This window comes from Aptenodytes patagonicus, chromosome 14 (assembly GCF_965638725.1).
Source record: "Aptenodytes patagonicus chromosome 14, bAptPat1.pri.cur, whole genome shotgun sequence".
Lineage (NCBI taxonomy): Eukaryota > Metazoa > Chordata > Aves > Sphenisciformes > Spheniscidae > Aptenodytes > Aptenodytes patagonicus.
The window spans coordinates 17534584-17560982 of record NC_134962.1 but is presented as its reverse complement, the minus strand read 5'-3'; the positions used below and the strand labels follow the sequence as shown (position 1 = coordinate 17560982).

At 56.0% G+C, this 26399-nt stretch overlaps 1 protein-coding gene across 1 annotated transcript; it reads left to right on the top strand.

The window, feature by feature from the left end:
* Nucleotides 1-7840: 7840 nt before the first annotated feature.
* Nucleotides 7841-22267, top strand: LOC143166976 (sacsin-like). The gene is made up of 7 exons (XM_076351895.1): nucleotides 7841-7895; nucleotides 8321-8408; nucleotides 8610-8712; nucleotides 9014-9160; nucleotides 9532-10864; nucleotides 11106-11194; nucleotides 11854-22267. Exons 1-7 carry the CDS (start codon nucleotides 7873-7875, stop codon nucleotides 22005-22007), a joined length of 11937 nt encoding a protein of 3978 aa, XP_076208010.1. The 5' UTR covers nucleotides 7841-7872; the 3' UTR covers nucleotides 22008-22267.
* Nucleotides 22268-26399: the final 4132 nt, after the last annotated feature.

The following is a 26399-nucleotide window of genomic DNA, read 5'->3' as shown; positions in this document are numbered from 1 at the left end:
CAGGTGCCGATCGCCACCACAATGGTGCCTCGGTGGCAATATCGCACCGAGACTCCCTGATTCCCATCCATAAGCTGATTCATCGACTGGAGAGCCAAGGAGTGATCAGCAAGACCCGCTCACCCTTTAACAGTCCTGTATGGTCAGTGTGAAAGTCTAATGGAGAGTGGAGACTAACAGTAGACTATCGTGGCCTGAACGAAGTCACGCCACCACTGAGTGCTGCCGTGCCGGACATGCTAGAACTTCAATACGAACTGGAGTCAAAGGCAGCCAAGTGGTATGCCACAGTTGATATTGCTAATGCATTTTTCTCAATCCCTTTGGCAGCAGAGTGCAGGCCACAGTTTGCTTTCACTTGGAGGGGCGTCCAGTACACCTAGAACCGACTGCCCCAGGGGTGGGAACAGAGCCCTACCATTTGCCATGGACTGATCCAGACTACACTGGAACAGGGTGAAGCTCTGGAACATTTGCAATACATTGATGACATCGTCATATGGGGCAACACAGCAGAAGAAGTTTTTGAGAAAGGGAAGAAAATAGTCCAAATCCTTCTGAAGGCCGGTTTTGCCATAAAACAAAGTAAGGTCAAGGGACCTGCACAGGAGATCAAGTTTTTAGGAATAAAATGGCAAGATGCACGTTGTCAAATCCCAATGGATGTGATCAGCAAAATAACAGCCATGTCTCCGCCAACTAGCAAAAAGGAAACACAAGCTTTCTTAGGCGTTGTGGGTTTTTAGAGAATGCATATTCCAAATTACAGTCTGATTGTAAGCCCTCTCTACCAAGTGACCCAGAAGAAGAATGATTTCAAATAGTGCCCTGAGCAATGACAAGCCTTTGAACAAAGTAAACAGGAGATAGTTCATGCAGTAGCCCTTGGGCCAGTCCGGGCAGGACAAGATGTAAAAAATGTGCTCTACACCGCAGCCGGGGAGAATGGCCCTACCTGGAGCCTCTGGCAGAAAGCACCAGGGGAGACTCGAGGTCGACCCCTAGGGTTTTGGAGTCGGGGATACAGAGGATCCGAGGCCCACTATACTCCAACTGAAGAAGAGAGATTGGCAGCATATGAAGGGGTTCGAGCTGCTTCGGAAGTGATCGGCACTGAAGCACAGCTCCTCCTGGCACCCCGACTGCCAGTGCTGGGCTGGATGTTCAGAGGGAGGGTCCTCTGTACACATCATGCGACTGATGCTACGTGGAGTAAGTGGGTCGCACTGATTACACAATGGGCTCAAATAGGAGACCCCAGTCGCCCAGGAATCTTGGAAGTGATCATGGATTGGCCAGAAGGCAAAGATTTTGGAATATTGCCAGGGGAGGAGGTGACGTGTGCTGAAGAGGCCCCACTGTATAATAAACTGCCAGAAAATGAGAAGCAATATGTCCTGTTCACTGATGGGTCCTGTCGTCTTGTGGGAAAGCATCGGAGGTAGAAGGCTGCTGTGTGGAGTCTTATACGAAAAGTCACAGAAACTGCTGAAGGAGAAGGTGAATCGAGCCAATTTGCAGCAGTAAAGGCCATCCAGCTGGCTTTAGACATTGCTGACCGAGAAAAGTGGCCAGTGCTCTATCTCTGTACTGACTCATGGATGGTGGCAAATGCCCTGTGGGGGTGGTTGCAGCAATGGAAGCAGAGCAACTGGCAGCGCAGAGGCAAACCCATCTGGGCTGCCGCATTGTGGCAAGATATTGCTGCCCGGGTGGAGAACCTGGTTGTAAAAGTCCGTCACGTAGATGCTCGCGTACCCAAGAGTCAGGCCACTGAAGAACATCAAAACAGCCAGCAGGTGGATCAGGCTGCTAAGATTGAAGTGGCTCAGGTAGATCTGGACTGGCAACATAAGGGTGAATTATTTATAGCTCGGTGGGCCCATGGCACCTCAGGCCATCAAGGAAGAGATGCAACATATGGATGGGCTTGTGAGGCTCATGATCGAGGGGTGGACTTGACCATGGACACTATTGCACAGGTTATCCATGAATGTGAAACATGCGCTGCGATCAAGCAAGCCAAGCAGTCTCTGGTACGGAGGACGATGGCTGAAATATAAATATGGGTGTTACCGTAAGTCGGCAAATTAAAAACTCTCTAAAACTCAATTTGGAGTTTTAGAAAGCAGGCATTCTTTATTGCGGTGCCGGGTGCACAGGGGATTGCTCCACCTAGTGTGCACACTGAGCTGCTCAACTATAGGAATTATGTACAATCAGAATATAAATATTCATTAGATTTCTGAGAAATGATTAACATATTCATGTTATTTCCTGGAACTCATTAACATATGTAAAAGTCTTTAACACATGCGCTCTTATGTTCATTGGTGGTCTTTCAGGGTCCTCTGGTGGTCATCGATAGTCTTCCTCACTGTGTCCGCTAGTTGAACTCAGTCTTTTCACCTGCAGAGTTTGTCTTTTGGCCCAGTTGCACTAACTAGCTGATTTCAGCATAACTTCTTTATCTATTCCACCCCTGTACACAGAGCTTCAAGGCTTCCTTTTATCTACGGAATGTCCAGTAGACATTCCACAGAACATTTAACTACTTTGTTTCGACAAAGAGAACCATATGTCTCCTTAGTATTTCTTTATATTCAGTATCATGGGGAGGCCTGGCAGATCAATTATATCACACTCCCACAAACCCGCCAAGGCAAGCGCCACGTGCTTACAATGGTGGAGGCAACCGCCGGATGGCTGGAAACATATCCCGTGCCCCATGCCACCGCCCGGAACACTGTCCTGGGCCTTGAAAAGCAAGTCCTATGGCGACACGGCACCCCAGAAAGAATTGAGTCAGACAAAGGGACTCATTTCCGAAGCAACTTCATAGACACCTGGGCCAAAGAGCACGGCATTGAGTGGGTGTATCACATCCCCTATCATGCACCAGCCTCTGGGAAAATCGAACGATACAATGGACTGTTAAAGACTACGCTGAGAGCAATGGGTGGCGGGACGTTCAAACATTGGGATACGCATTTAGCAAAGGCCACCTGGTTAGTCAACACTCGGGGATCTGCCAATCGAGCAGGCCCTGCCCAGTCAGAACTTTTACGTACCGTAGATGGGAATAAAGTCCCTGTAGTGCACGTAAAAAATATGCTGGGGAAGACAGTCTGGGTTATTCCTGCTTCAGGCAAAGGCAAACCCATCCGTGGGATTGCTTTTGCTCAAGGACCTGGGTGCACTTGGTGGATAATGCGGAAGGATGGGGAAGTCCGATGTGTACCTCAAGGGGATTTGATTTTGGGTGAAAATAGCCAATGAACTGAATTGTATTATCTTAATTGCTATATAATCCTGTATATCATCACTTCTATGGTTGCTATATGCCATATCAATGGTATTACAGTAAGAATCACCCACGTTAATGAAGAATGAACTTTGAACATCACTTGTTTTGTATATTCTTTTAGCATTATTATTGTTATTTTCTCTTCTGTTGCTGTCCTATTAAACTGTCTTTATCTCAACTCACGGGTTTTACTTTTTTTTTTCCAATTCTCTCCCCCATCCTACGGGGGGTGGGAGGCTGAGCAAGCAGCTGTGTGGTGCTTAGTTGCCGACTGGGGTTAAACCACAACACCTACCTGTAGGTTTGGATCCACCCCACAGGATTGGCCCCATTCCTCATCCATCCAGGCCTCCCTAGTCCTGTGCTGGAGCAACTGCTCACTTCCACCACACCTGGAGCATGGCCTTCAGCCTCCTCAGCTGCCACCTAGTCTGGGTTGACCAGTGGTGTAGACAGAGCTTCCTTTGGCAATAATGAAGGGTTAATTAAACAGGGGAAGTTGCTTGCACCTTTGGGTCATGTGGGAGCGAGGAGAGCAGGGGAAGGATGGGTTGTGGGACTGGAGCTGTGTAGGACAGGTGGCAGCTTGTCCAGGGATCCCACACTGCTGAAGGCGGGCAGCATCTGTAGCTCCCTGCCCTCCCGCAAGCTGCAGGCAGGCATGTCCTGCTCTCCTCTGACTGTGCACAATCTCTGCCATAATTGGCCCAGCAGGAGCAAAACCACAGGGCTCAGGGCTAGGCAGATGGTGTTTATATGGCTGTAATCTAAGGGGAAAAGGCGAAGCGGCCACTGGACTCCTCCAGGGCTCTTGGCTGCCCCATGTGGTCCTCCCTAGACCCTCTCTACCTTTTTCTTTCTTCCCCCTTCAGCCCTTTTGGTTTCCCTTGGAGACATCATGGGGTAGGAGAAGTTTTGCAGTGGTGTGCCCTATGGCCTTCTCCTTTTGTGGGGCACCTCTTCTGGCCCCTCTCCTGTCTAACCCCCCTTTGCCTCCCCCAGGCTTGACCAATTCTTGGCATCTCCTTGGACAGCCTCCCTTCAGGCCCATTCATCTCAACAGCCTCCACTGTCCACGCTGGACTGAGGGACTCCAAACTGCTCTGGCCTCACCAGTGCCCAGTGGAGAACAACCCCCTGGCTCGCTCTGCTGGCTATGCCCTAGCTAACGCAGTCCAGGACAGAGTTGGTGGCATTGCCATGGGCTCATCCATGGGCATGTTTGACTCCTAGGCCCTCCTCTGCAGAGCTTTTTCTCACATCCCCCAGCTGTAGACCTACCTCTGGGTGCAAGTCCAGGGCATGGGACCATGGAAAGAGCTTTGCCCTCTGTCACCACTGTTAGGAGTTGCTGCATCCAGAGCCTGAGAGGCTGCCACAGCTCCAACCAGTTGTGGAGCCAACGGCGTATTTCCAGCAGGCAGATGCACAGGCATGCCTATACAACACATGCATGCACGCATATATACAGCCAGCCACACAGATCAATACAGGCCCACAGAGCACTCACACAAACAAACAGCACCAACAGCCTCATCCTGCTCCCCTCTCTGGCTGATCAGGATGTACCCCTTATTGTACCCCTTGAGGCAAATTTGAGCTTAAATATAAAAAGCTTTAATGAACAATTAGTCAGTTGTTCAATGAACAATGAACAGAGTCCTACCACCATAAGTGGTTCTACAAGGAGTCTGAAAAGATGTGGCACGAGCCAATTCCTTATATACACTTGCACCAGCACTGAAGCACCAATCCTGTGAGCGCAGGTTCATCCCCCAGCGCCAGCTCTACAGGCCACAGGTGGCCCCTCAGCGACTGAATTGCATGATGGCTACAAGACAAGGCTGCTTGCACTTCTTACCTCATCAGCAAGAGAAATTTCACTCCCTGACAGGAGCCAATGATGTCCCTGGCATTGCTGCTGCCAGCCAGTTTAACCCTTTCTGCAGTTGGGCATCCTCACCTTCTGTGCCAGATCATTCCTTGGTCACAAATTACCATTGCTGAGCAGTTACACCTTCACCTGCCATAGTTCGTCTATGCTCCATGTGCCTGCAGATGAGCTTTTTATCACATAACGTAACAATCGCCAGTCCTAGGAGCCATTGGACTCCAGCGGGACAGCTGGCTCCATCCTTCTGGTGCAGCAGCAGACATGTGGCCCACTGTCCACGTGGCTGGCCAGTGGGTCCTGGCACTGCTGGGGGGCCCCATCTCCATCCCTGCAGAGGAGGAACATCACATCCCAGCACTGACATGTGTAGCAGATGCTCATGGCTGTCCCCAGTCACACCACAACTCTGAATCTCATGGGAATGAAGAGCTTGGGAGAATGTGAATCTGCATGGAGAGGGAGTGAAGCCACTGACCTGCACACCATTGCGGACAGGAGCAAGGTGACAGAAGGAAGAAGGCGAGGAGGCTTCCCTGAAGAGGTGTCCCATTGCATCCCCTGAAATTTGTCCTACACTCGCCCCAAGGCAGCATGTCCTACAGGTATTCTTATCTTCACATGTTCCAGGTGGTCTCCATGTCTTTGTGGTCTTCATACAGTCTGTGTGGTCTGTAGTCCGTGTAGCCCCAATGTGGTGTCCTTGTGGTTCTCATGTGGTCTATGCAGTCAGTGTGATTTCCTGTGGTCTCCACATGGTCTGTAACAGCCCGTGTGGCCTAAATTGGTCTCACGTGATCCATACAGTGCAAGTGATCTCCATATGGTCCCCATGATCCATTTGATACAGCTCCTTCATCCAGGACAGTTCAGATGATTCTGAAGGCCAGTCATAGGCAGGAGATCAGAAACTACCTCCCTGGGGTCCCTGTCCCTCCCAGCCTTGTCCTTAGCACTGATGTCCCCCTGTAACCTCTCCCCAGGGAATCCGTGGACACTTACTGGTGTGCTGCCCTGCCTGAACAGCCAGCACGCTGTAATGAGATGGTAAGAGACAGAGAGATGGATGGATGGATGGATGGATGGATGGATGGATGGATGGATGAAGAAGCCCTGGTCTGAGATAGTTGCCCTCCACAAACGCACATCCTGGTCTCACATCTTCCTGGATGCATGTCTGGCTCCCATGTGTTGGCCCCAGATACGTCTTGGTCCCTCCCCACCCTTGACACATGTATTGTCCCACATTCGCCACCTGGACACGTCCTGTCCTACCTCACCCCAAAAACCCCTATAGATGGCCATAGGTTCAGCTCTGTGCCCAGTTGAGTCCACAACATGGTTCCTTGCTGGCTTCATACCTCACCAGGCCCTCTGTCCCTGACCGCCCCTGGGCTCAGGGACTCTGCAAGACAGGGACAGCCCATGTCCTTTGTTCCCCAGTGCCTATGTCCCTGGAGATGCCTTTCTCAGTGCCCTCCAGGTCCTCGCATCCTCCCATTCCCGCTGTCCCCACACAGTTCTTGTGTCTGGGGGATGTCCTCAGCTGCCTAGCCATGGGGACATGCCGCGTGGGATCTACCAGGTCCACCAGGCAGGGACATCCCTCTAAGAGGTGACCTTTTTGAAGGAGTCAGGTGGGTTCATGGTCACCCAGAGTCTCCTTTTGACCAGGGGCATGGGGAGTTGGAAGAGACCTGCTAAGCCTTCCCTTTCATCAATCCCACCACAGCCCTTCAACCCATGGCCATGTCCCCCCCACCCCACAGCAATCCCATCCCACAGACATGTCCCAAAGTCCTCCCCTACCCCATAGCTATGTCCCACATGTACCCATCACCCATCACCCCACATACCTCATCTCCATGTTCTCCCCACTCCACTGCCATGTTGTCCATGCCCCCACCACATAGCCACATCCCAGTGTCTCCCTAACCCATAGCAATTCCACCCCACAGCTATGTCTCCATGTCTCCACATGCCATAGTGATGTGCCCCTGCTCACAGCAATCCTACCCCATAGCTATGTCCCAGGTAACTCCATCACCCCATAGCTGTATAGCCATGGCTCCCACCCCATTGCCATGGCCCCATGGCCACCTGCCCCATAGCCATATCCCCACGGCCCTTGTCCCACTGCCATATCCCAATGGACCTCATCCCACTGCCAGGGTCTTGCAGGCCCTGACCCATAGCCATGGCACCACGGCCCCAAGGCTCTTGCCCCATGGCCATGGCTCCATGGCCCCAGCCCCATAGCCGTGGTCACATGGTACTCTGCCCCGTAACCATATTCCCATGTATCTCTGACCCCTTGCCATATCCCAGTGGCCCCATCCCTATAGTCATATCCCCATGTATCCCCATACCATTGCCAAATCCCCACGGCCCCATAGCTATATCCGCATGTCCCTGCCCCATAGCCATGGCCCCAGGTCCCCCCCACGATCTATCGTTGTATCCTCCCAGCCCCATGTCTCCCCACCCCCTGCCCCCTCCCCCACTGCAATTTTTGGTTTAAAAAAGAGCTGAGAGGCTTGTGCAACGGGGAAACGAAACTGCTGGGTTAGGGGGGCGGGGCCAGGGCCACCGAGCTGTTAAGACACAGGCATCCGGGAGCGGCAAGGGGCAGCTCATCAGCAGGGACCCAGGCGTCTCCGTTGCAGTGTCCATCATGGCCCTCAAGCAGCCAAATGTGTGAGTGGGGCTGGGCAGTGGGGGGGCCAATAGGGTGTTACTCGGGTTTTATGGGGGGACATGGGGGATGGCTGGAGGGTTCCAGGGGTCTCTGGGGGCTATTGGTGGGACTGGGGGCTCAGGTGTTAGTGGGGAGACCTGAAGGGTTACTGAGGAAGGTGGGGATTATGGGGGGGGCTCAGGGCTCGCTGGGGGGATATGGGGAAGTTTCAGGGTTGCTGGAGCATCCCAGGAAGAGATGGGGCCTTGGGGAGGTGGGGGGTGGTCCTTGGAGGTGATTGTTTCGGTGGGTCCCGGGACGAGATAGGGTCCTTGACCCCCCAAGGAGGGGGACATCCTGGGGAATCCAAGGAGGACATGGGGGTCCTGGTTACCCATGGAGGCCAGCCCTCCCCCTGCCCTCACACCTTCTCTCTGCTTTGCAGGGAGGCCTTCTGTCAGCGGGCACCCATCTTCCTTGACTACCTGCACAGCATCCTGCAGAAGTACCCCGATGGGGGGCAGATCCTCAAGGTGAGACCCCCAGGGAACCCAGCCATCTGGGCTCTCTTGCCCAGCTGGGCAGACAGACCGCAGGCAGCTGAGGTGGGTGGTGGTCCTTACCCACGACCAGCCCCTGGACCTTGCTGGGCAGCTGGGAAAGCAGGCCAGTGCTTTTCTCTGGGGGCTGGGGGGGGGGGGCCCAGGTGTCCGGGCACTGATCCCTGAACCCAGGAGCTGGTGCAGAATGCGGACGACGCTGGCGCTAACGAGGTCGTGTTTGTGTCCGACGAGCGGGAGTTTGATGTCACCAGAGGAGGGCTGGAGGGCACCCAGGGTGAGAGGCGCTACGGGCACTAGGGGAGTCTGGATGAAGTGCAGGGGTGGCACTGGCAGGTACTGGGAGGGATTGGGGGATACTGGTGAAGAATTGAAGGTGGATCAGAGTGGACTGGGGGAACTGGAACCAATGAGGTGTTCTGGGATGTGTTGGGGGCACTGAGGGTACTGGGAGGACTCAGTACTGGGGGCACTGAGGGGGATTTGGTGGGACTGGAGATTGTGGGGACACTGAATGTGGGTTGCAATCCCCCCTGCATGTCCCAAGACTCCCCTAACCCATGGTCCTGACCCCCCAGGCCCAGCCCTCCTGGCCTACAATGATGCCCTGATGTCCCCCCGGGACTGGACAGGGCTCCTGCACCCAGGGGTGTCGCACAAGCGGAAGGACCCCAGCACTGTGGGGCGCTTTGGCCTGGGCTTCACCTCTGTCTACCACCTCACTGGTGAGCAGCACTGGGGGCCTCAACTGGAATTGAACTGGGGACATGGGTTGTACTGGAGGCACTGAACTATAGGTGCTGGGGAGTACTGGGAAGCACTGAGGGGGTGCAAAATGGAGGCCTGTGTCTGAAGTGAGGAAACCTGAAGCACCAGGAGGCCTTGGGGGAGGCTGGGTGGCAATGGAGGGCAGGGCTGCAGGGGCAAGCTGAGGGAGGACTGATGAACTGGGATTAAGCTTGGGATCATGGGAGGCACTGTGGGGTTGAACTTGAGGGTACTGGGTAGGCACTTGGGGCACTGATGGATTGGGACGATCTGGGGAGGCAGTGGTGTTCATGCCATCCCTGTGGCCTCATGGGTCCCATGTCCCCAGACCTGCCAGGTGTGCTGAGTCCCCCATCCTTGGGGGTGCTGGACCCCGAATGCCGGGTGCTGCCAGGTGCCGGTGCCCGCTGGGACGTCTCTGCAGCCCAGGACCTTCCTGGCCTTTTTGAGCCCTTCTGGGCTGGGCTGGAAGCTGTTGGACAGCATCGTGGCTCTGCCCAGGGCACCCTCTTCCGCTTCCCCCTCCGCCGGCAGCCCTCAGGAATCTCTGCAGGGGTCTCCGATCCTGAGCGCCTCCGTAGCCTTCTCCAGACCTTCCTCACCGAGGCCCCTCTTGCCCTCCTCTTCCTCCGCCATGTCCGCCGTGTGGCCCTGTACCACGTGGCCCCTGATGGGGTCCAGACCCTCATAGGGACCCTTGTGGCATCCTTTCAGCCTCTCCCTGTCCCAGGGCCGTCAGGGGATGAGGGGCTGAGTCTGGCATGGTGCCTGGTGGCCCTGCACGGGGATGGGGTGGGGGATGGGAGCGAGTGGCTGGTGGCCACGGGCAGGGCCACGGAGGGGCCGGCTGTGGTGTTGGGTGCAGGGCTGGGGTGCTGCCCCGAGCTGAGCCTGGCGCACCCCCTCCGTGGGCCCTGCCGAGGGCGGCTATGCTGTTTCCTACCCCTGCCAGCCACAGATGAGACAGCCACAGGGCTGCCCGTCCACGCCAGTGCCCCCTTCGCTCTCTCTGATGACCGCCGCCACCTCCGCTGGCCTGAGGAGGGTGAGGAGGGTGAGGAAGATGCCCGCTGGAATGCCCTGCTGCTCCTTGGCCTCCTGCCACGTGTTTACAGCCACATGGCTGCCGTGGCCACGGCTCTACCTGGTGCAGACGCCTACAGCATCTGGCCGGACCCTGAGTGCACACCAAGCTGTGGCCGCATCCATAGTTTGGTGACCCGTGTCTGCTGCGAGCTGGCAGCTGCCCGCACCCTGGTGCCAGCCATGGAGGGGGCCACAGGGCGGCTGCGGGCCCCTGAGGCTGTGGTGCTGCCCAAGGCTGCAGGGGACATGGCTGCACGGCGGGTGGTTCAGGACTTGCTGGTGGCAGCCGGGGAGCCAGTGGCTGAGGTTCCAGCCCATGTCCAGAGGGCACTGGCTTTGGGGATGGTGGAGGGTGTGCGGGAGGCAACGGCGGGCCATGTGCGGGAGGTGCTGCGGCGCCACGGGGCCGTAGGCCTTCCGGCTGCCGACCGGCTCTCCCTTCTGCACTACGTGGCTGGGGATGGGTGCTATGCTGAGCTGCAGGGTCTCCCCCTCCTGCCTTGCGCCGATGGGACCTTCGTGGCCTTTGGGACTGTGTCAACCATTGTCTACGTGGACACATCTGACTGCCCCAGGTGAGTCCATGGCCCCAGGCAGCCCCATTCCCTGCAGGAGTAGGCAGGTGAGCCGATTGCCCAGGGCACAGCTCCCACTCGAGCTGAAAGGCGGGGCAGGGTCAAACCTGGACATTTGGGTGCCTCACCACCCTCCTCCTCTCCCCTAGTCTCACCAGCTGGGAGCTGAGTCAGGTGTCCAGGAAGCTGCCTGCCCCCCATTACCCCTGTAGTCCCCCAGTAGCTCCATTTGTCCCCACAGGGAGCTCCTGCCCGGCCTGGCCGGGTCTTTCCTGCCCTCGGACCTGGAGCCAGGCTTGGACAACCTCTTGCGAGGCATTGCCAAGGCGGGTAAGAGACCAGGGGTCCCTGGGCCACCTTTGGGTCCCCTGATCTCCCTCTAAACCCCAATGCCCCTAGGCACCCTTGTACACCCTTGGGCTCCTCTGCAGCCCCAACATCCCTCTGTACCACGCTGATACTGCCTGTACACAACTGGGGTCCCTGATCCCTGCCTGAGACCCCTCTCTGGGCTTCCCCCATCCATTCAACAGCACTGTAGATCCCAAGTCTCACTATCTCTCTCTGGTTTGGGGTGTTTTGTCTGAGCCCAGGGCCACCTCTCCTACCCTGCATCTCCCTGTGTCTCTGGGGACTCCCTTGTCTTCGCTCTTCTTCCCACATTCCCCCATTCCCTCTGTGCTCCCTCAGATCCTGGCTCTTCCTGTGTTCCCCATCTGAGGACCACTGTGTCCCCCAGTCCTGGTCCCCCTAACACCTTTCCCTCTCAGATCTCCTCTATCCCCACCAATCTGGGGTTCCCCTGTTCCTCCTATTCAGGGTATCCTGAATAGTCCTATTCAGGACTGTCCCTCCAGAGCCCAGGTCCTCCCATCCCCAGTATGGGGGCCGCCCCTTCCCCTGCAGATCTCAGATTCTTTCACACACATCCTGGGTCCCCCTGCCAGGTCCCACATACTCCTTGTCCAGCCTCTGCCTCCTGCATACAGGTCTATTCCCCAACCTGGTTCTACTGGACCCAGACGTGACTGCCAAGACCCTACGTTTGGCTCTGCCCCCAACCTGGACGTCCCAGTCTTCAACCCCAGTGACGTGGTGCCCGGCCCAAGGACCCCCCCAGCCCCCAGCCTCCTGGTTCCCAGCCCTGTGGAGATTCCTGGCCCACCATGTGGAAGACCTGGGCCCTCTGGAGGGGCTCGCTCTCATCCCCCTGTCCCCACTGGATGCCCCCAGCATCCATCTGGCTCCACTGATACCCCAGTCCGGTCTTATCTTCCAGGCATGGGAGGACCAGTGCCTGCCACCTGCTGTGGCCTCTGTTCTGGAGGTCCTGGGTTGCCCAGTGGTGCCGCCGGGCACATGGCACCGTTCCCTGTCCCGCTATGTCCTGCCTCCATCCCCCCTCAATGCCCTGCGGGCCCTGGGCAGGCGGGGAGCTGCAATTGTGGCCTCCCACCTGGCCTCGCTGCCTGCTGCGGATGTGGCCACCCTCCGGCTCTACCTGGCAGACATCCCATCCCTAACAAAGCAGGACAGGGCCACACTGGCTGCTCTGCCCCTCTTCATCCCACTGCCCTGCTTGGCCACCCCGCAGCCCACGGAGCTGGTACCAGCCGGTGCCACCCCAGCAATGGAGCCAGAGCTGGAGCTGCCCAGAGACGTGGTGCTGCCAGACGCCATGTTGCAGTGCCAGGATGAAGTTGACCGGCGGCTCCTGGGGAGGCTCCAGAGGTCCCTCATGAGTGCAGCCCACGTGGCGCTGGAGGCCATCAGAGCTGTGGCCCGGGGCGCCTATGCAGGGCGGGTGGCTGAAACACAGGCTCTGCTGCTCTGGGTGCTGCGGCACGGAGACATCCTCTTTGCACAGAGCCCCTCGCTCCAGCAGGCCTGCAGCAGACTGGCCTTCCTGGAGACCCCCAACGGCCCCATGTGCCCGCGAGACCTCTACGACCCCTGCGAGAGCACCTTGCAGGCACTGCTGGGCCCTGAGCGCTTTCCTCCTGCCGCCTTCTGCAATCCACCTGTCCTCCGTGCCTTGAGAGCCCTGGGCTTACGGCACGGTGAGGGGTGCCTGGTGCCTTCAGACATCCTAGAGGCTGCAGCAAGTGTGAGTCAGGGCAATGCAGCAGCTCTGGACAGGGCTCAGGCACTGATCAAGGTCTGCAACCGCCCCAAGGCACTGGCTGGCTGCAGTGCTGCAGAGCTTAAGCAGCTCCAGGCCCTGCCATGGGTCCCTCGTTCCAAGTGCACTGGAAAGCCTGGGCAGCCCTTCCTGCCCCCCAAGGAGCTGCGGTCCACCCAGTTCCAGCCCCTGGTGGGGCTTGCCATGCACCTGACTGGTGCCTTTGTGCCAGAGGCAGAGAAGAAGCTGGGGCTGAGCCAGACCCCACCACCAGAGAGAGTGTGGGAGCAGCTGAGACAGCTGGCAAGGTGCAGGGACATCAGTGAGGTAGGTCCTGCACTCCGGTCTGTCTACTGGCACATGCAGGAAAACTTAAAGACCTTTGGGGCTGCCCCGCATGATGCTGTGGTGTGGACTGGAGCTGGGTTTGTCCTGCCATGTGATGCCGTGCTGGGCTATCCTGAGGAGCTGGAGCTGGGGATGCTGGTGCCCCAGGTGCCCCCTGACTTCCTGCTCTATAGTTGCCTCTTCAGGGCTTGGGGGGTGGAGGCAAGGGTGAGTGAGAAGAGGGTGGTTGCAGCCCTACGCTGCCTGGGGCAGGACATAGACACACGCAGCTCCAGAGCTGGCACTGCAGCAGAATTGCAGGTGGTTGTAGCTGTCCTGGAGTGGCTTAAGAGCCGGGGGCACCAGGGCGAGGGCACAGTGCCGGTTCCTGTGAAGATCCTGGAGGGCTCGGGCTTTGCTCTCCGCCCAGCTGCCTCTACCATGTACCTGGACATGGAGCTGGAGGGAGAGGAGGATGTTCAGGAGGTGGTGCATGAGGCAGTGCCATCCAGCACAGCCATATTCTTCGGCACGGAGCTGCTCAGTACGCGGGTGCTGGGGCCAGAGCCATTCACGGCCTGTGGCCCCTCGGAGCCCATCACCTTACGGCTTCGCAACATCCTCCGGGAGTATGGCGAGGAGGGCGATCTCTTCACAGAGATCGTCCAGAATGCAGAGGATGCTGGAGCTACTGTGTGCCGCTTCCTCCTGGACCTCCGACACCACAGAAAGGCCACCTCTAGGCTGCTAGACCCCGGCATGGCTGCCTGCCATGGCCCAGCCCTCTGGGCGTACAACAATGCCCTGTTCACAGAGGATGACCTCCGTAACATCACACGGGTTGGGGCTGCTACAAAGGAGGGCCAGGCAGGCCAGATCGGGCGCTTTGGGCTGGGCTTCAGCTCTGTCTACCGTGTCACAGACGTGCCGGCAGTGCTGAGTGGGGAGACACTGCTCATCTTTGATCCCAACGGCACCCATCTGGGCAAGCACATCCCGAGGGCTGGCTGCCCTGGCATCCGCCTGGATTTCTCCAGCCGACCACGCATCCTCCGTGCCTTTGCTGAGCAGTTCTGGCCCTACAACGGTATCTTTGGGTGCCGCCTGCCTGAGCCAGGACCCTTTCCAGGGAGCCTTTTCCGCCTGCCTTTTCGCACTGAAGAGGAAGCTGTGACGTCACAGATTTGCTCAGAGGCCTTTGGTACAGAGCGTGTCCAGTCCCTTGGCACCAGCTTCCTTGGCTCTAACCGGCTCCTGCTGCTCTTCCTGCGGAGGGTGAGGGAGATGTCCCTGGAGATGCTGCCAGACATGGCCACCTCTGCGGAGGATACCATGCCTCTGGCCATGCTGCGGCGAAAGGAGATCCGAGACTTGGGGGCCCCTGGAGACCCCCCAAGCTGGGCAGCCATCGAGCAGCTCACAGCCTGTGAGGAGGCATCCAAGACCACATGGCACTACCTAGTTTTGGTGTGTCAGGGTGAAGGGGAGTTGCTGGAACTGTTTCACCGGAACACACAGGCAGGGCTCCATCTTCTGCCTCCCATGGCTGGTGTGGCCCTTCCCCTTGCCCTTACTGCAGATGGCAAGTGGGTGCCACGTCCGGGTGCCGAGGAGGGGCAAGTCTTCTGCCACCTTCCCATGCCAATCACCTCAGGGCTGCCAGTCCACGTGCATGGGGCCTTCAGCATCCTCTCAAACCGCAAGGGACTGTGGGACACGGCAGAGCAGGGTGAGTGGAACCGGGTGCTGCTCCGCAATGCCGTGCCAGTTGCCTGGCTCCGGGCGCTGGACCACCTTCGCACCATGCATGAGGCAGGTGAGTTGAAGAGCTATGAATATCATGTCTTCTGGCCGGACTCTAACACTGCCCGTTATCCCTTTACAGAGGCCGTGACTGGTTTCTATGAGGCTGTGGCAGCCAGGAATGGCCCCAGGCTCTTTTCTGATGGCTGTTCATGGTGCTCACTGCAGGATGCCCGCTTCCTGCACCAGGCTGTTGTCAGACACCCCAAGCTCGGTGCTGTGGCGAAGCGTGTCTTTGCCACCACCCTGCCTCATCCCCTGTTAGCTGTGGCCTTGCCCGAACAGGTGCAGAGGGGCCTTGGGAAGGCAGTGGATGCTGGCACCTATGACTGGCCCCGCTTTTACTGCGAGCTTGTGCTTCCCAACTTGGAAGACCTCTCCGTTGTTGACCGGGACCCACTGCTTCTCCATGCACTGGATATGTCCCATGATGATGTGGACAAAGTGCTGCAGAGAGTGCCCTGCATTCCTGCCACCCCTGATGGCCACCTGCAGCTCATCAATTGCCTGGTGCATCCCAGAAGCCGCACTGCCTCTTTATATGATCCTAAGGATGGATGCTTCCCCACTGGGGATGCCTTCCTTTCCCCAGAAAGACTAAGCCAACTGGAGAGGCTGGGCATGGTTAAGGACACAATGACCCTGCCACAGCTGCTGGAGCGGGCAAAGACAGTGCAGCTTATCTGGACTGAGGACCGTGCCCGGGGCTGCCAGAGGGCTGCCTGCATCCTTGAGCTGCTTCGGGATGCAGTGGAGGGGAGGGTGAACAACACCATGCAGGCAGCTTTCCAGACTGTTCCCTTCCTCCCTGGTACACTGCCCACTGGCGAACATGTGCTGTTGCCAGCTGCCCAGCTCTACCATCACCTCCATGCCCCACTAGTGGGACTCACCCACCCTATCTTGGCTCCTAAAGCGCTGGGAGAAAACTTCAGCCTCCCCAGGGAGGTTGCATCCTTCTTGGGGCTGGACCGGCAGCTACCAGCAGCTATAGTCCTTGAGCAGCTGCAGGCACTGAGCTGTAGCTCCAATGCTCTCCCTTTGGAGAACCTGCAGGACAGCACCCACTGTTGCTACAGGTACCTGCACAAGCTGCTGCGGAGAGATCACCCCAGCTGGGTTGAGGTGGCTTCTGCAGTGGCCCAAGGGGAGCCCTTCATCTTGGTGGGCTCCCGCTTTGTACCGGTCATGGCTGTGGCTGAGACGCTGTCATTTGAGGCTGTCCCATATCTTCACCAGCTCCCAGAGCAGTACCGGCCCTACAGCCAACTCTGGGAGTGCGTGGGGCTGCGCCACACATTCACCTGGGATGATTATGCCCAAGTGCTCTGCATCCTGGCAGAGATGCATGCAGGAGAGCCACTGCCTGCTGCAGAGCTGGCTCTGGCCTTGCGGCTGGTGTCTTGTGGCTTGATGGCAGATGACAAAAAACCAGATGCCTATCAGATCCAGCAACTCTTTCTACCTGACCAGGATGGCATTTTGCGTCCACGGGACAAGCTCCACTTCAATGATACGCCATGGATGCCAGTGGACAGAGATGTCCTGCTGTGCCATGAACAGCTGTCCCGAACCACAGCCCTGCACTGTGGGATTCCTACCACACGCCACCAGGCACTGGAGAGGAGCCGACTGCTTACTGCAGATCTGAACCTCTGGGCCCAGCCATTTGGTGCCCGTGAAGACTTGCCTACACGGCTGAAGAACATCTTGCGTGTGTACCCAGCATCCGCTCATGATATGGTGACAGAGTTGCTCCAGAATGCGGACGATGCTGGTGCGAGGCTTGTGCACTTTGTGTGGGACCGCCAGCAGCACCCAGTGAATGCCACTTTCAGTGAGAATTGGAACTTCCTGCAGGGCCCTGCCCTCTGCATCTACAATGACAGCCCCTTCCAGCAGCAGGACATTGAAGGCATTCAGCGTCTGGGGGTGGGTGGCAAGCAAGGCCGGCAGGATGTCACAGGCAAATATGGCCTTGGTTTCAACACTGTCTTCCACTTTACTGACTGCCCAGCCTTCCTTACTGGAGACAGTACCCTGTGTGTTTTTGATCCCCATCTCTACTACCTGCCCGGAGCCACAACTGAGAGTCCTGGTGGGATGTTCGCTGTCAACCCCAAATTCAAGAGAACCTTTCCAGATATTTATGGCACCTTCCTACCCTCCCTCTTCAACCTGAACCAGGGTGTCCTTTTCCGGCTGCCCCTCCGCACTGCAGCTGGGGCTACCATCTCCAAGGTGTCTGGCATGGTTGTGCGGGACCAAGACATCACAGACATGGAGAGAGTACTGGCTGAGGAAGGTGAGAACTTGGTGCTCTTCCTCCGGCACCTCCACACTGTGGTCTTCTCTGAGATCACCCCAGATGGGAAGGTGTTGGAGAGGCTGCGGGTGGCCACAGAGCTGGCAGATGGCGATGCAGAGGTGAGACGGGGTTTTCAAGCGAGATTGAGCCAAGCCATGGATGGAAACAGCCCCACCTCTGTCTCCTATATCATGACAGTCAAAAACAGCAAGGCCAGGGCCAGCACTGTGTGGAGGGTGATCTCCCAAATTGGGGTGCAAGAGGGGGCTGAAGAGTCGCCGGTGCCTGAGCGGCTGCCCTATGGAGCTGTGGCTGCCCGCCTGAAGCCATTGGGCTTGAACAAAGTCATGGGCAAAGCTTTCTGCACCCTCCCACTGCCGCTGACTACAGGGCTGCCTGTGCACATCAATGCCAACTTCTCTGTGGATGCAGTCAGACGCAATCTCCACCAGGACGCAGGCAGCACAGAGGCAGCCTGGAATGGCTTCTTGCTCCGGCACTTGGTGGTTCCACTATACTGTGCCTTTCTCACCAGGCAGCGGAAAGCCCTGGGGCCTGAAGAGCTCCAGTTCAAGTCCCTGAAGGTCTGCCAGGAGCACCTGGCCTCCCACTACCTCTGTTTCTTCCCTGCTGTGACAAAGGTGCTACCTACCTTTCAGGACCTGGTGAGGGATATCTATAGGCGCCTCAGTCACGCACGCCTGCCCCTGGTGCCTGTGTACCACATGAAGCCCCCTGATAGCATGGTGACAATGACCTGGGCATGTCCAGGTGGTGGAGATGTGCTAACAGAGCCATACTTCCTCGAGGTGATGCCTGAGCCAGCTCTCCAGGAGGTGCTGCAGCACCTGAATATGAACCTGGTGCCAGCATTCGCCCACCTGTGGCAGATCTATGAGGGGTTCATTGAAGCCCATGTGGAGGCTGTTACCTTGCAGCCAGCCTCTCTCCGGCGCTTCCTCAAGGCCCTGGCACTCCCTGTGCCCTGCATGCTGGCTGAGACACCCCTGAGGACCCCAAAGAGCTGCTCCATCCTGCTGAAACGCTGCCTGGAGTCCATGTGGAATGTGAACAAGGAAGAGCTGGAAGGTCTGCCCTTGCTGGTCACACAAGATGGCTGCCTGCATGCCCTCAGCATCCACCAGCCAGTCTTCCACAACTCCTTTGCACACCTCTTCCCCCACCACTGCCACTGCTTTGCTGACAAGTTAATTTCTCACTTGAACCTGCCTTGCTTTGTGAAGGAGCTTGGCCTCCTGGAGGCCACACCACTCATCCAGGAGGCACTGGGTCAGCTGAACTGGACCACACAGGGGGAGAAGTGGCTCAAGGATCTGTGGGATTTCTTCAGCACTGTGATCTACAGAGCCACAAAGGACAAAAAGGAGGTGGAGGCGAACATGAACTTATTCATGGATCATCTTCAGGATGTGGTGGTGCTGCCTGTTCAGCAGGGTGAGACAGGCTCAAAGCACCTACTGCCACTATCCTCCCTCCCCAAAGTTCTTTTTGGGTGTGATACAGAGGTGGCCAAGGTGCTGCACACACTGGGCATCCCTGTGCTCCAGAAGTCCCTGCTGCCTCTTGACTTTACCTACCATTGCCTGAAGACAAGGGCACTGCAGGCCACAGATCCCAGCGCTGTGCTGGCCCAGCTGGCGGACACCAGAGCTGATCTCCGCTGGAGGGACTTAGATGAGTGGGATGTGACTGGCCTGCTGCGCTTTGTGCAGGGAAAACTGAATTCATTGGCACTGAAACAGCTCCGGCTCCTGCCTCTCTTCCAGAAGTATGGTGGGGGCTATGTACCTGTGGAACCCTACCACAAGGTGCTGTTGCTCAGCAGCCAGTTCCCAAAACTGCCTCTGGATGTCCAAGCCCTGTACAACCTGGAGGAGGGCACGTTACTGCTCACAGCAGACAAGATCCACCAGCAGCTGGCCAAGGATTTGCAGTGGGAGCTCACAGATGACCAGCAGCTCTTCATGACTGTGGTGCTGCCCCGGCTATCCCAGCTCACAGAGCAAGAGCTTATGGCAGCTGTGCGCTTGTTCTTCGCTCTGCAACACATCTGTGACATTAAGTTCAAGAAAGATGTTGTGGCAGCTTTTCAGACTGTGGCCTTTATACCTGACGCCCATGGTATGCTGCGCCGCGCCTCCTACTTCTACGACAACACACCCTCCTTCTGCACTCTGCGGCTCCAACACCGCTTTGTGCCTGAGTCTTTCTTTGTGAAGCTAGGTTACAAATGGGAAGCTGCTAAGGACTTCCTGCTTCAGGCAGGTGTCCGCACCAGCCTCTCTGTGGAGGATTTTGTGGCACTGGCCCTGGAGATAGAGCATGAAGCCACTCAGGCTAGGTGCCACACTGAAGACCTGCTAGCACGACAGCAGGAGATGCTCAAAGAGCTTGACACCCTGTTGCACAATCCTTTCCCAGAGGGTTTCCTGGGGCAAATTGCCTCAATCCACTTCCTGCCTTCCCTGGACATCCCTCCAAACTTGATCAACCTCCACCCACCTTTTGCAGCCTGCACTGAGCCCGTGGCCCTGAAGGGCAGTGTTTACCACTGCCAAGAAGATGTGGCTGAGCTCCTGTGGACATCAGCCACCATCCTGCCGAAGTCCTTTACACTCAAGCAGGACCTCCTGGAGGTCATGGAAGTCCTTGTAGAGATACCCACCGCCCTGGTGGTGGCCAACCTGGAGCAGGTGTGCAGGGCAGCTTGCCAGACACCACAGCAGGTGAACACACGGGCCAGCGTGCTCCAGAAGGTGTACAACTTCTTGCAGACCCGTCTGAAGGAGGTGGATGCAGGGCGCCTTGCTGAGCTGCCTGTGGTGCTGGCCAAGTCAGGGGACATGGCCATGCCATGGCAAGTGGTGACATCACTCCCAGACGAGGCTCACTTTTACCCCTTTCTCCTCACACCTGACCCCCACATGGCTGTCTATGGAGACCTCCTGCAACACCTTGGGGTGGTCCTGCTCCCCACGCTGACTCACTACAGCCGTGTCCTGGCCCAAATCCACCAGGAGAGCCGTGTCAGTGGGACCCTCAATACTATCCAGAAGAAGACAGTCCTGCTGGCCACACGGCACTTCTTCCAGCTGCTGCAGGAGGCACTGGAGCCCCCTGATTTCTCTACTGTGGCTGAGCTGTACTTGCTGAGCACTGCTGACTGCCTAGAGTCATCCCACAGGCTGTACTTCAATGACTGCGTGTCCTCAAGTACCTCTAGGGCCTTGGGGAAGACCTTTGTGTTTATGGCTGAATTGCCGGGGATGGGGTGTAATGCCTGGTGGCTGCTGCAAATGCTACCACAGCGCCTGCGGCCACGGGCACTATCAGAAGTGATGGAGCAGCAGCTGGAGGAGAGCAGTCTGCAGCCATGTCGCTATGGTTCTCACTGCCCTGGGCAGAGGCGTCTGCAGACCCTCCTGGTATCACCGTGGTTTAGGATGGGGCTGGAGGCCCTGCTCCGGTGGCAGAGCCACAGGGCTATGATAAGAATGGAGGGGGATGGTGGCTTTGCAGTGGAGCAGCTGAAAGTGCAGTGCTGCGAGGACATCTGCACTGTTCTGGTCCACTGTGGTGCAAAGGTGGAGGGCAGCTCCCGGCCACGGGTCATCCATGTGTGCCCGGCTGGTGGTGCCCAGCGGCTTCTCTACATCCGGCATGCAGATATGGTGCTGGACCGACACCAGCTGAGGGTCCTGGAGACGCTAGCACAGGAGATCAATATCATCCTGGGTGGACAGCTGGAGGCACCCGCCTTGTCAGTGCTGCGTGAAATGCTGGTCTGCCAGGAGCCACGGGACGTGGCCTTTGTTCTGGAGGAGAATGATGTGGCACTGGTGGGTGCTGCACCAGAGCCAGAGGAGGTCATGGCACCAGTGCTGGAGCTAGAGCTGGAGAAAAGGCTGCAGGAGGAGGCTGTGGCAGAGGGGAAGCCATGGAAGGATTGCCACAGCTTGATGTCAGAGGTGAATGGTGATGTGGATCACAGCGTGGCAACATTGTGGCAGCTGTGTGCTGTCAAGCAGCCAAAGGTGTTGCGGCACCTCTACCTCCAGTACAACCCTGCAAGTGCTGCCCAGCACCACTGCTGGCAACAGGAAGGCCATGGCTCCTGGTTGTGCAATGAGGAGGCCATGGCCCCGACTCCATCCATCCCAGAGGCCCAGCGGTGGCTGCGGCAGGCCAAGAGTGACCTGCAGGCAGCCCACAATGACATCAGGCACTGCTGCCCCAACTGGGTCCTCTTCAAGGTTCACCAGACCCTGGAGAAGGCGCTGGTGGCTGCTGTATTTTGCCATGGTGAGGCCTTTGGTGTCCCAATGGGGCTGGTGGGGCTGGCCCAATGGCTGGAAGCAGTGGAGCCAAAGCTGAGGGGCCTGGCAGACGAGGTGAAGTGGTTGCATGGCTGTGGCATGGATGGCAAGGCCACACAGTACCCAAGTTACCAACCCTTCCCCATCACCCCCAACGAGGCCTTCCACAGTGTGGATGAGGAGGAGTTACTGAAGCGGGTGCAAGGAGTGCTGGGGAGGCTGCAGGACCATGTGGGTGGAATGTGAGGATGTCCCCACAGAGGGGGCACTGGCAGCTGGGCCACGGGATCACCATGGACCCACCACGGACCTGTCATGGACTCACCACGGATTTGTCACAGACCTGCCACAGGCAATTCCAGACTGTCCAGCCCTGCAGCAGAGCTGGACTAAAGCAGGAGGGGTTTGGGGGCAGATAGGGGGCCTAGGCCACTGAAAGTCATGGGGTAGCATGTGCCATTGGCATGCCTTGGGAGCGGGGCAAATAAAGTACAATAATAAATGTTGCAGTGCTGGTAGACCCTTCACTAACAGTGTGGTCAGGGGACATGGAGATGTCATGGGCGACTGGGGGTGTGTGCAAGGTGAAGGTGGCGATGAAGGGGTTTAGAGGACTGTGGTGGGTTGACCTTGGCCAGCCACCAAGCTGCTCTATCACTCCCCCTTTTCAGCAGGACAGGGGAAGAAAATACGATGAAAATCTCATCGGTCTTGATAGGGACAGGGAGATCACTCACCAAGTACTGTCACAGGCAAAACAGACTTGACTTGGGGAAATTAATTTAATTTATTGCCAATTAAACAGAGTAGGATAATGAGAAATAAGAACAAACCTAAAAATGCCTTCCCCCCACCCCTCCCTTCTTCCCAGGCTCAACTTCACTCCCAACTCTTCTACCTCCTCCCTGCGAGCAGCACAGGGGGATGGGGAATGTGGATTGGGGGTCAGCTCATAATACTTTGTCTCTGCTGCTCCTTCCTCCTCACGCTGTTCCCCTTGCTCCAGTGTGGGATCTCTCTCATGGGAGATAGTCCTGCACTAACTTCTCCAGTGTGGGTCCTTCCCACGGCCTGCAGTTCTTCAAGAACTGCTCCAACACAGGTCCTTTAAATGGGTTGCAGTCCTTCAGGAACAGACTGCTCCAGCATGGGTCCCCCGCGGGGCCACAGGTCCTGCCAGAAGACCTGCTCCTGTGTGGACTCCTCTCTACAGGCCGTAGCCTCTGCCAGGAGCCTGCTCCAGTGTGGGCTTTTCACAGGCTGCAGGTTCCTTCAGGGTATCTCCACCTGCTGTGGTGTGGGGTGCTCCCCTCTGTTCCACTGTGGTTGTCCATGGGCTATCCAGGGGAATCTCTGCTCCAACACCGGAAGCACCTCCTCCTCCTCCTTCTTCGCTGACCTTGGTGTCTGCAGAGTTGTTTCTCTCACATATTCTTACTCGTCCCGTCCCCAGCTGCTGTTGTGCAGCAGTTTTTACCCCTTCTTAAATATGTTATCACAGAGGTGCTACCAACATCGCTGACTGGCTCAGTTTTGGCGAGCAGCTGGTCCATCTTGAAGCCAGTTGCAACTGTCTCTGGATGACATAGGGGCAGCTTCTGGTGTCTTTTCATAGAAGTCACCCCTGCAGCCCTGTCACTACCAAAATGAGGTGGTGTCAAGGGGAGCATGGGGGACTCAACAGGGTGTGAGGCAGGTGAAGTAGCAAGAGGAGCTCAAAGTTTCAACAGGCTGGAGTCATTGCAGTAGGCCCAGAGGCCATCACCAAAGTCAAAGTTTGATTGTGTTGGTATGCTGAGGTGAAAAGTCATGATAGGGATCATGGGTCTAGGGGTTGCCAAGCTGCCGTGACGTCATCTCCAAGTGTTGGGTGGTCCCTGCCATGAAGTCAAAGGGCAGTTCCTGGGGAAACCAGATCATCTAATTGGGCCAAGACTACATGACTAGGATGCCATTGCTCAGTGCTGAAGGCTCACTGTCAGGTGCCCTGACCCTTGACCAGTTGTAGATGGTGGAGACTTATGTGTCTGCAAGGTTGGGAAGACAGCACATGGCTCCTGTCTGTGGTTCTCCCCTGTGGTGAGCATGGAGTGCAAGAAGGAGCTGAGACTGGATGTGACATCAGTGGGCAGCATTTCTGTGAGCTTCTGGGGACCATAGAAATGAGGGGTGGCTCCAACCAGGAAGATGCAGTGCTGCCACTCAGTGGGGTCCTCTGCCCCGGTGGCACCCAGGACTCTATAAGCAGGACAGGCATCAAGGCTGTGGCTTCCCATGGAGGCTGGTGTGGGAGCATGGAATCTGGGGTCCTCCACAGGGTCAATCACAGGATTCCTCTGTGGGGGCCTCTGCCCTGGGCTCCAGGTTCTCCTGCCAGCTGGGTGGGAACCTTGAGGTTAGAACAGGAGGAGGGTGCTTTGACCCTGCATGCCTTTGTCCTCCCATGACTAAGAGGAAAGCGGGGGTTTGAAGGAGTCCTGAACATTTGGGTCCTCCTCCAGCTTGCAGGGAGGAGGTTCCTTATGTCCTGGATGTGTGGTTGCTTCTGCAGTTTGTGGACAAAGTGTCCAGTGGAAAGAGAAGAGCAGGGTGCCTGCAAACCTGGACACCTGTGTTTGTCAGCCATTTGTGGAAGCAAAGTCCGGGAGTTAGCGCAAGGAGCATGTCCTAATGCCTTGGTCACCTGCGTTCTTCCTAGAGCTCTGGATATCTGGGTCCTCTTCTAGCTAATCAGCAAGCCGCACCTCCCTCTGAGAAAAGCATACTCTGATTAGCATTGTAAGAGTAGTGGCTAATAGGGCATTTGAGAAGATCCTGAGGAGAAGCATGCAGTTATTATGTAGGAGAAGTTTTGGGAACCCCCCTGCCATAGCAGAGATGATGCCTGTGAGAGGATACTCACCTGACAATCCAGTTGCTGTCCTTCTTGGCTGCTCTCTGAGGACAGTGTTCCCTTTCCCTTCTCTCCTTATCCCTCTTCCTCTTTTTCTCGCTCTCCCTCTCCCTCTCCTCTTGTTCTGGTTCCCCCCCCCCCCCCAACATAACTTTTGCCTAAATTTACAGACAATGTCTGACATCAGCTGTAGATGTCAGCTGCAGGTCACTATTTCTGAAAGTGATTTTGAAATCAACACTTACTAAGAAAAAAAAAAGTGCATTGTCCACCACCCACCCATCTTTAAAACTCAGTTTCCAGAATCTTTTTTCACCACCACTTTTTTCTTTCTTTTTTTTGCTTTTAACAATTGCAAACTATAGGTTTAGGTTTTGTTTCCAATGAGGAAACTTTCCTTCCACTCTCCCTTTTTCTCTTGATTGAATTTATTCTGCGGAGACTCATATAATGTCTAAAGTTTTAACCAGACAGACAACATCTCATTACCAGGAACTGAAACTGCTGATTCTGTCCTGAAAGGACAATTTGTTCAAAGCTCAGAGTAGCCAAACAGGAAACAGCTGTACTCAAGACAAACACAGAGTGTGACCTTTGTCTCAACTGTTCTTGAGATTTCTCAAGAACCTTTTAGATTCTGACGTGTAAAACAGGTCTACACTGAATTGCTTAATGGGAGAAGGAGCCCTGTTGGCTAATGGAAAGGACAAGGGGTTTGCCCTCTACCTGGGAAGAGGACTTCTAGTAAGGTTTCACTGAGCACTTCTTCAGGGTCAGTCTTCTAAATGCTTGTCCTTTTAATAACTGGTTTATACATTCACATCAGCTCTGGAAACAAGAGTTAGAGAATGCCTTTATTACAAAAACATAAAAGTAGTCTGCTGACCAAACAGGAAGTCAGCAATGCCAGGAAGAAGAGCGTAAAGAATTAGGATTAAAATGATCATTAAGGCAATTGCAACAAAACCTCTCATTTGCACAATCAAGGGCAAGTCATTAATAGTGTTTGTCTTTCCAGCAAAAGCCAGGAAGGAAAGATAACATGTTAGAGAGCTCTGGGTGCTGTAACTCTGACAGGGTGTCCCTCCACTGGGAGAGGAGGGGGCTTTTGTAGGCTTAAGGGAGGTGGTTGAGAGTAAGGATTCCTGGCTCCTCTTAATCCAACACATTTCTGCAGCCCGTCAAGGTCCCTCTGAATTGCAGCCCTGCCCTTTGGTGTATTGACCATTCCCTCCGCTGTTTCATGCTGACTTTGGTCATACTTCACTTTGGTGAGTGTGTGATCTGTCCTGTCATCCATGTAATTAATAAACAGCAATATTGGCTCCAGTGTTGAACCCTAAGGGGTGCCACTAGTGACTGACCACTTCATACAACTGATCCACCAGAACTGAGCCTGCTGGTTCAGTCAGTTTTCCAATCACTTCACCATTCACTTAGTCCATATTTCACCAGCCTGGCTATAAGGAGACTATGTGACTGTTGAATGTTTTGCTAATGTCAGGTAAACAACATCACTCATCTCCCATTATTCACAGAGACATCCATTTCATTGCAGAAGACAATCAGGTTGGTCAGCCATGATTTACCCTTGGTAAATCTACGCTGGCTGGTACCAACCCCCTTCCCTTGTAGCTGCGTGAAAGTGGGTTCAAGGAAGATTTGTTCCATCACCTTCCCAGGCATTGCCATAGAGTTGACTAATGTGTAGTTACTCAGAACCTCCTTTGTGCCCATCTAGAAGA

What these genes read in the sequence shown, in the direction of transcription:
- LOC143166976 (XM_076351895.1), top strand. Translation starts at nt 7,873, where the DNA reads ATGGCCCTCAAGCAGCCAAATGT. An exon ending in ATGGGGGGCAGATCCTCAAG is followed by an intron (nt 8,409 to 8,609) that starts GTGAGACCCCCA and finishes CCCTGAACCCAG; the next exon opens with GAGCTGGTGCAGAATGCGGA. An exon ending in GCGAGGCATTGCCAAGGCGG is followed by an intron (nt 11,195 to 11,853) that starts GTAAGAGACCAG and finishes TCCTGCATACAG; the next exon opens with GTCTATTCCCCAACCTGGTT.